The 10089-nt window shown below is 40.5% G+C and overlaps 1 protein-coding gene across 1 annotated transcript in view; it reads right to left on the minus strand.

Annotated features, from left to right (window-relative positions):
- Window positions 1-10089, minus strand: part of COL24A1 (collagen, type XXIV, alpha 1) — a 197112-nt gene that overhangs the window by 106290 nt on the left and 80733 nt on the right. The window contains exons 17-21 of the mRNA XM_005874588.2: window positions 7498-7551; window positions 2763-2816; window positions 2282-2335; window positions 981-1034; window positions 328-435 (exon numbers count right to left, since the gene is read on the minus strand). Coding sequence (XP_005874650.2) covers window positions 328-435; window positions 981-1034; window positions 2282-2335; window positions 2763-2816; window positions 7498-7551 — 324 coding nt within the window. The remainder of the gene's footprint in view (window positions 1-327; window positions 436-980; window positions 1035-2281; window positions 2336-2762; window positions 2817-7497; window positions 7552-10089) is intronic.

Genomic DNA, 10089 nt, shown 5'->3' on the forward strand with positions numbered 1-10089 from the left:
ACACACACACACATACATATGTCAAATCATTATGTTGTACACCTTAAACTTAACATAGTATGGTATAAGTGAATTATATCTCAATAAAGTATGTGAAAAAAAAGTTCAGTGGCTCGTGTGACACATGGAAACAGTGTCTTTCCTCCTTGAATGTTAGGTAGGTTGATAATCACCCTGGTTTGTCACTCTCTCAAGCCACAATTCTTCACCTCCAATTACTCAGGGCACATATAAGAGGTTTAGAAAGTGTGTGTGTGCAAGTGTGTGTGTGTATGCACAGGAGACTGAGTTCAATGAGTATTTGAAGGTGAACCCAGAAGTACTCACCGGAGGGCCCATTAGACCCGGTCTACCCAAGGGTCCTACAGCCCCTGGTAAGCCCGTCTCTCCATTTTCTCCATCCTCTCCAGGAAGTCCCCTTCCTCCTGGGCTCCCCTGTAATCCAGTAAAAATGTTTAAGGAAGAGAAAGTAGCAAAATAATTATACCACATAATAAGCAGATTTTTGTTTAGAACATAAAAAATAGTTATATAAAGGGTGAGGCAAAAGTAGGTTTACAGTTGTTCATATGGAAAATAATACAATAGCCATGGCCGGTGTTTCTCAGTGGGTAGAGCGTCAACCCAGGCATGGAAGAGTCATGGATTTAATTCCTGGTTAAGGGCACATACCTGGGTTGCAGGATCATTCCCCTGCTTTTGCACGAGGCAGCCAATCGATGTGTCTCTCTCACATTGATGTTTTTCTCTCTCTCTTTCTTCTCCTCTCTCCCTCCCCTCCACTCTCTCTAAAAATCAATGAGAAAAATATCCTCAGGTAAGGATTAACAACAACAAAATAATAACAATACAATAATTAATTAATAAACTCTGTTTCACATACTTACAACTGTAAAACTACTTTTGCCCCACCCTGTATAATAGTTTAAAGATTTCACAAAAACATCTACTTTATACATAATGTTAAAAATATAATTTACCTTTAATCCATCTTTTCCTTGGAGACCTTCTTCTCCAGGAGCTCCAGGCTCACCCTATTTTGTAGCAGAAACAGAAAAATTTATTAGTTTGCTAAATCATTTTATTTTATTTTTTTGCTTCTGGTATCAATAGAAAGCAGCATCTATTCCTACTTCTACTTTATTTATAAGGAATATTTGACAGTATAGAAGCATGATTTCATTTTCCTAGAACAGCTCTAAAGATGATTTAAGGAGTCATAGTGTTGTGAATTCAAATTACAAGATGGCCCCCGACAATCAGTAACTTTTAGATAATAAAAAGTAATATATATTCACTTGGCAGCTTTGGTAATTTATACAGTTAGACCTCTGTTTCTGAGTTTAAGAACTGCAAACGCCACAGCTCATAAAATCATAGTACTTTGCTATGCTAAAGTGACAGGAATTAATAAAAACTTAATCCCATTAAATTCAGTGTACCTTATTTTTAGAGTCTATTTTTACAGAGGAGAAGCAACAGTGAGACCCTGATACAACAAGAAGCTGTCTTATAGATACAGAACTCATAGACAGGCAGAGCCATGCTTTGTGAAGCTAATAAAGTAGCACCGGCTCTCTTGCTACCTGAACTATTTGAAAGTAAATTAATCAATGCATCTTCACAGTTGTCCCACTGCTCCCACCACTGACACTTGCATTACTCTGATGCCACACTGCCTGCCCCACCCTCCTGCAAAAAAGAGAAAAATATAGAAGAAACTGGATGCAAAATATATCTCCCTACTTTGGCTCTTAGTAAACAAATGTCTCAAAATTATGTAGGCACTGTTATCTTAGGAAAGAACTTACCACAGATCAAATTAAAGGCTGTCTCTATTAGAATAACTTGTGTAAGCTATCTATTTACAACTATTTGCAATTATTTCCTTGAATGAGCTTACATGACTAGTTATTTTTCAATATAAATTGGATTTCAATCTTTTGTCTGTCTTGTGAGGTCAGGAAATAGACTGAGAGTTGATCACTAGTACTTGTGAATTTCTTTTTAATGCTAACATTAGTGATAATCTGTGACATCTGGCAAGGGTTCTGCAGAGTACACCTGATTCTGAGAAAAGAACATGAGGCTAGGACTCTAAATGCTACTAAATCGCAATATGAACAGAGTTTGGCATGGAGCTTTGAAATTACAAAATACAGACACATTTTCTAAATGCAACAGAAAAGTTTATTATGCAATTCTTGAGGTCTTTAGGCTAGATTTTGAGTGTCTAAAATAGTTGGGCAGTGCACTAAAATGGTTTCTAGTAGATCCTTACCCGTAACCCTGGCTCCCCAGTAACTCCAGCAGTGCCTGCAGGTCCAACATCTCCCTGAAGACACAAAGGGAAAGAGTAAGCTCTTTCTATTGAACCTTGATGTTTAATAATTATGGGGGCATACCATGAGGAGAGCGGTTCTGAAACACTTCTCATTGTTTCCTTTTCTCCAGACTAATTTATTGATATTTTGCTCACTAGTTCTGTATCCCTTCGCATATATATAAATATGTATATATATTATCTATACACACATATACAGATAATATTTTTCTGACAAATTTTTTTTCTAGTTCATTTGAGAATACTTTCCATTTTTATCTGCTGTCCTTCACCTACTTTCAAGGTGATTTTGCCAAAAGGTGGCCAACATAGGGGATTCAATGGTGAAGTTTAGAGACCCCTCCCACCCCCCTACACACACACACACACACACACACACACACCCGGCCTGCCTGCCGTTACCACTTAGGAAGGTTACCTTTGCACCTGGCTCTCCTTGCAGACCGGACTCTCCCTCAATACCTGAAGGTCCCTACAAGAGAATGATTTGACACATCATTTGTACACATTCCTTAACCAATTACAAAGGCAATAACAACATCATAAGATGTTAGTAGTTTTTAGCCCAAGGGTAAGATATCTATGTCCAGGAGAGGGTCTTTGATACTCATTTATAAACTTCATGGCATAAGACTTTTTAACAGTTAAAATGTCAAAACAACATAACCTAAAATAAAAACCTTTTAAAATATATTTTTATTGATTTCAGAGGGGAAGGGAGAGGGAGAGAGAGATAGAACCATCAATGATGAGAGAGAATCATTTATCGGCTGCCTTCTGCATGCCCCACAATGGGGATTTGCCTCCTGCACACCCCACACTGGGGATCGAGCCTGCAACCTGGCACATGCCCTGACCAGGAATGGGCCCATAGGTCAATATTCAACCACTAAGCCACACGACAGAATTTAATATCTCACCCTGAGATTAAATTTATCTCTTGAGAGAGAATTCCAACACTTTCAGGATTTCTTCTATATCAAAATTGCTTTTAATCTCAGGGGCCTCTTCCAGTTCTTAATTTCTCCTAATCTGTCAGCTCTTCTTGGTTTCTTTTATCCCTTTCTTAGGCTAAATCCAATAGCTGATATTCTGATCTCTGTGGTACCTGTTTTTTATTTTATATACTTTTTTGTAATTTAATTTTTTCCATCACCTTTTATCCCCTCTATGCCCTCTTCCCTCTCCACACACCCCTCTCCACCCTGCATTCACCATACTGTTGTCCATGTCCCCATGTCCGTGAGTTCTCTCTCATTTTTTTTCTTTATTGCTCTATCCTTCCCCACACCTCCCCCACCCCCCAGTTATCTGTCTGCTCTCCATCTATGAGCATGTCTCTATTTTGCTTGGTATTTCAGTTTGTTCATTAAATTGCACATATGAGTGAAATCATATGGTACTTGTCTTTCTCTGATTGGCTTATTTGACTTAGCATAGTAGATAAGAAAGTTGTGATACCATTTACACAATGGAATACTACTCTGCTGTAAGAGGAAAGAAAAATTTACCCTTTGCGACAGCATGGAGAGATATGTGGTACCTATTTTTATACCAATCTCGAATTAGCACTTAAAATTCCCTTTTAAATTTATATTCTCAGTAGAATACTGGTGGGCAAAGTTACACATTTGTACAAAGTGGTATCATTACATGTTGAGAGGCACAGTGGGTAAGAGAATAGTATGTGTAGAGAAATCACCTAAATTTAAATGTAGGCTCTATCACTACTACTAGCTTTGCTCTTGAGCAAGATACTTAATCATTTCATGTCTTAGTTTCCTCATCTGCAGAATGAGGGTAACAACTGAATCTACCTCATAGGGTGTTGTAATGGTTCATTAATACAACAAAGCACATTTAAATACACCTAATCACACAGAAAGTGTTCCAGAATTGTTGGCTATTATCTTCTTCATCATAATTGATCTAATGCAAATTCAGTCTTCTGCTTCAGCTTGACTTTTAATAAGGTATATATGTTTTTTAACTTGTCATTTCCCTCTTCCATTATCCTCAACTACTATTCTAAATCAGCATATTTTCCTCAACTGATCTGCTCAACCCCTACTCCTCATCACAACAGAATTCTTGTCTCCTACTCTGTTAAAACAACTTCAGGGTATGAGGTATGGCTTCTCTCAGCTTTCCTCAGGCTCAGAGGATGAGGATTAGAGTAGGTTATCATCATTAGCTTTGGAGTCAGATGTGGATTTAAAGCCCAACTCTGCTACTCATTAACTATTTAGGTTGGGCAGTCAGGCAGATTCTGATCTTAAGCTCCCTAAGCCTTGGTCTCAGAAAAGGGTATTACCATCCATCCTGTTGCACAACCTAGAAATCTGGGAATCATTTTTAGTTCTCTTTTCCCTTTACTTTCCATATCCCACAAATATGCAGGGTTACACAATTTATATAACAAACATTTCTCAAATCAATCCCCTCCTTTCCTTTTCTATGACTACCACTTTAGTTCAGACTGCCATCATTCCTTGCCTGGTTGAAGGCAACAGCCTTTTAGTAGGTCTACATGTCTTCATTTTTGTCTTCTCAGGTACATACTCCTTGCAACTGCTGGGATTATATTTCAAATCTGACTTTATCACCACTTTGCTTATACCCTACAATTACAATAGCCCATAACATATGAAGTTCAAGCTTTTTAACAGAGAACACAAGACTTTTCATGATCCAACTTCATCTATTATCACTTCTTGCTTTGACTTTAAGTATCAGTGAAGCCACACTGCCTCATGTTTGCATGCTTCTGCTCATGCATCCCTTTTCTTGGAATTCCCTTATGCTTATTCCTTCTTTTCATAGGGCTGACACTTACTCAATCCTTAAAACTCATCTCATACCTCCTTCACACACACACACACACACGCACACACACGTCTTCTGTTTTCCTTACCCAGGTGAGGTTAAGTGCTCTTAAATCCCCTGTGAATATCTCCATCATTGGGTTTAAAGCATTGTAACATAATGATCTTTTGTATGGTTATGTTTTAGAATCCTATAAAATAAAAGGCTAACATGCAAATAGATGGAATGGCAGAACAACCAGAACAACTGAAAAACTGGTCGCTATGACATCTGCTGACCACCAGGGGGCGTGTGTGGAACATGGCGGGTGTTGGCCACGGTGGGATGGCGGAGCAGGTGAGCCGGGGTGCCAGAACAAGGTGGGGCACCAGCCGCTGTCATTGGGGTGAGCCACTGGTGGTTACTGAAAATTCTTTGCTCCCGCGAGCTGCGGTCCTGCCTGGTGCTTGCACCTGCTGCCGGCGCCGGCCCCACTCACACCTGCACCCGGCACCAGAGCCACCACTCGCACCCACTGCCAGTGCCTGGTGCCAGTCCCAATCACTAGGTGCCATCAGCAGGTGCGAGTGGCGGCCCCCGGCCCTGATCGCCCCTGAGGGCTTCTCCACCTCCCCCTGCTCCTGAGGGGTGATTGGGGCAGCAGCCAATGTTTGCACCTGCTGAAGGCACCGGTCACACTCATACCCGCTGCTGGCTCCCGCCCCAATTGCTCTGTGCTGTCAGCCGGTGCGAGCTGCAACAGCAGCAGGAGAGGGGCTGCTGGCAAACAGAGGACCAGGGGCTGCGGTGGGAGGGGCTGGGCGGGGGTGTGGAGGATGGGCTGAGACCTACCCCTGTGCCTACCGCAGCCCTGTGGCCCACAGTTCCTTTCAAGCTGCACGAATTCATGCACTGGGCCCTTAGTACAGTGGTCGGCAAACTGCGGCTCGCGAGTCACATGCGGCTCTTTGGCCCCTTGAGTGTGGCCACGAAGTTTCAATCGCACTGTACGTGCGCGCCCACGCATGTATTTTGTGGAAGAGCCACACTCAAGGAGCCGCAGTTTGCCGACCACTGCCCTAGTAGATTATAAACTCCTAAAGAAGTCAGGGACCATATCTCAGCCATCCTTTTATCCCCGGTAATACACAGTGCAAAACAAAAAATCATGGCATTAAAAATAGGGGAGGAGAACTGAACACATAGGGGAGGAGAAAAGTTTTGTTGGGATGTGGTTGAAAAGATCTGCAGAGGTTAAATAATGTAGAATATTATTTATCATGTTAAGAAATTGACATTTTATTAAATCTATGAGAACCGTTAAAAATTTTTAAGGAGAGAGATGATATGACAAAGATAAACAGGCAACAAGCTAAGAAATGATGGGAGTTGGGTGAGACATGGGATTAAAAACAGAGGACCGGAGTACTGGCAATAGTGATGAAAAGGAAAGGTTAGAGTTGAGACATAGCGGAGGGGAGGGGGGGACTTATTCTAAGGGGAAAGATGGATGATTGGAGAGGATGAAGTAGGAAGAGAAGTCTAGGAGGACTCAATTTAAGACTAGTGGGCCAAAGGGTTATCTTTCAGTGAGATGGGAGTAACAGAAGATAGAACAGTGGGAAAGTAATGGTTTTGGTTTAGATATTTTAATTTGAGATGGATGTGGGATATCTAGGTACATATGTAAAAGACAGCAGAAAATAAGTAAGTGGAGCTGAAGACAGAGGCATGCGTTAGAGCTATCCAGCTGAGAGCTGTCAGAATAATACTGCTAAAGTCACTGTGATCATACGACTGCTAAGATGAGGAAGAAGGACAGTTTCACATAAAAACTGAGAAAGGCTCATCAGAAGGTAAAGAGCAGAACCAAGAGACAGCAGTTGCAAAGAAGCCAAGGAAGGAGAGAATTTATCTACAACTTATTTAGTGCTAAACTGAATAAACAACAGAAATAGTAATTTAGATTTTATAATCATAACAACTGGGGTTTATTATTCCAGAATATATGATGAACCGGGGTCAATTTTCAATATTCTTCTATAAGTAAGACATAACATAGAAAGTTATCAAGTTAACTTTCAATAGGTTAAGGGAAAGTTTTATTCATGTTCTATTCTGTCATTTAAATTAGCTGTTAAGAGGAAAATTTTACGTATATAAAATTAGGTCCACAGAATAGTCATCTGCTTTTAATGGAATTTTAGGCTTTACTTTCTGAATATGAAATGAAACACTATGGAATTATTCTCCATAATATATATTTAATATATCAATTATACATTGAGGAGTCTTACAGAAAGTATTAAGCACTAATGAACTAACAAGAAACAGCAACAAAATATTACCTCAGCACCCATTTCTCCAGGAGGCCCAGCATCGCCTTGCAGTCCTCGCGGTCCCTGTATTAAAATAAAATTTAAAATCTGAGAATCAAAGATTATTCTATATTTTAATTAACATGTGCATCTAAATATGGAATTTATAAGATATCACATGTAATATATCACAATACATTTATGAATGTTTCACATTACTTTCTGTATAAACAAAAGTATATCTCTTTTGATACATACGTGTTGCTTTTGTGAATAATAGTAAGATATGCTTGGATTCAAAAGAAAAGATAGTACCATTTATTCTTTCATCCCCTAATTTACTCATTCATCAATAAACACTCAACAAGTGCCTAATAAGTATGAAATATTGTGCTAAGGGGTTTCAAAAGTTATTTTATTTAATGGCCATGATGATGATAGACTTACTTAACATTCTGGGAAAATATGTGACAAAAATAGCATTTTTGAAGAAGCAAATATTTGGTCTCGAATGATATAAAACTAGGCTGTCGTACTTTATCACAGTAGAGTCCAGTTGAATAATTCCTGTTTCCTATGAATGGATGTAACAATGTTCACATGGGATAATCACTAAGGTGCAGCAAAATGCATGATGGGACTGTTATGGAAATCTTGGTCACTGTGATACTGAATAGTTTAATTTTAAGTAAACAAATATTGAGTAATTGCCTTATTGCCTAAATATTAAATTGGTTAATTTAAGGGATCTTCTTAGGATGTGGAAGCCATTTAACTGGCTAGAATTATTTTAGATAAATTCATACTTATTTAGAAGCTACAATATAATGCTATTTCTGCAGTCATGCAAAAGAGCTACTTGCACTTTTTGATATTTCTGGAGAGACAGTAATTTTTATCTTTCTGGAAAAACAAAAAATGTTTTTAAGATTCAGAAAATAACAAGAGATTTAAAGTTTTCTATGAGGTTATACTCATAATTTTGTGAACACATGACTTTTAAAAAATGTAATAATGGGGAGTAAAACTGGTATGATTGGTTATCTTAAACTATTTTTCTAAATTGTTACAGTAGGTTCATTTAAAAGTATTTGAAAAGTGTGGAAAGTATAAAAAACAGATTAAGTCAAACACCATAAATATTCTTTCATAGTGTCTTCTAATTCTTTTGTAGGACCATACTTATAATTCTGTATCCTTCTGCTATATGCTTAATATTCTATTCTAAATATAAATACTGTATTATATTATTGTAAACTAGAGGCCCGATGCACAAAATTTGTGCAAGGGGCTCGGCCCTCGCAGCCGAAAGGTCGTCTGGAAGGTCTCTCGGCTGTCTGGTCTAATAAGCATATTATGCTTTTATTATTATAGATATTTCATAACAAATTTATTCAAAGGCTACACAACATTCCATTTAATATTCCACAGTACCACAAATTAATCATTTTCTTAATATTAGATATGTACACTGTTTTTAATTCCTCTTTTTGTATAATGTTGCTTTAGTGGGTTTATTATATGCATGTTGGACCAGTGATAAGTGAAAGTTAAGATCTGTAACATCATGTGATATTGTCAAATGACTGAGATAAACTTTAGAAAGACAGGATTATAAATAAGGTTGGTATATTGGTGTCACTTATATTGTACTCTATGTATAACTACTGAAGGTATTAAGATGTCAGTGATATTTTTCAATTATGGCTTATTAAATACTAGTGGCCCAGTGCACAAATTTCATGCACATTAAAAGGGGATTAATTAGAGGAAATATTTTAATATTGCTATTTGCCCTTTCTCTATAATAGAAGTGTCAGAGATGAAAGAAAACTAGTAAAATGTATATGAAAATCTTCCTCCTGTCAGAGTCTGGGGTGCGCTGTGGGACCAAGTCAAGTCCCCACCCACCTGTGGTGTCTCAAAATCGCACTAAACCCAGACCCAGCTGGCACCATCCTCATTGGGCTAAATCCAGACCTGGCCGGCCCAACCCCCATCAAGCCCCGCCAGGTGGGGGGCACAGCCTCAGGTTGCCTGGCCCGGCGCCAGGGCGGGGGGTGCGGCCTGAGGTCCCCAGGGATGCAGCCTGAGGTCCCCTGTCAAGCCCTGCCGGGTGGGGGGCATGGCCTGAGGTTTCCCAGTCTGGCACCAGGGTGGGGGGCGCGGCCTGAGGTCCCCCGTCAACTCTGCCCGGTGGGGGATATGGCCTGAGGTACCCTGTCAAAGCCCTGCCAAGCAGGGGGTGCAGCCTCAGGTCTCACGGCCTGGCACTAAGGTGTAGGGCATGGCCTCAGGTCCCCTGGCCTGGTGCCGGGGTGGGGGGCATGGCCTGAGATCCCCTAGCCCGGTGCTGGGGTGGGGGATGCAGCCTGAGGTCCCCTGTCAAGCCCTGCCGGGTGGGGGGCATGGCCTGAGGTTTCCCAGTCTGGCACCAGGGTGGGGGGCGCGGCCTGAGGTCCCCCGTCAACTCTGCCCGGTGGGGGATATGGCCTGAGGTACCCTGTCAAAGCCCTGCCAAGCAGGGGGTGCAGCCTCAGGTCTCACGGCCTGGCACTAAGGTGTAGGGCATGGCCTCAGGTCCCCTGGCCTGGTGCCGGGGTGGGGGGCACTGCCTGAGAT

The sequence above is a fragment of the Myotis brandtii genome, unplaced genomic scaffold, assembly GCF_000412655.1.
Source record: "Myotis brandtii unplaced genomic scaffold, ASM41265v1 scaffold446, whole genome shotgun sequence".
NCBI lineage: Eukaryota > Metazoa > Chordata > Mammalia > Chiroptera > Vespertilionidae > Myotis > Myotis brandtii.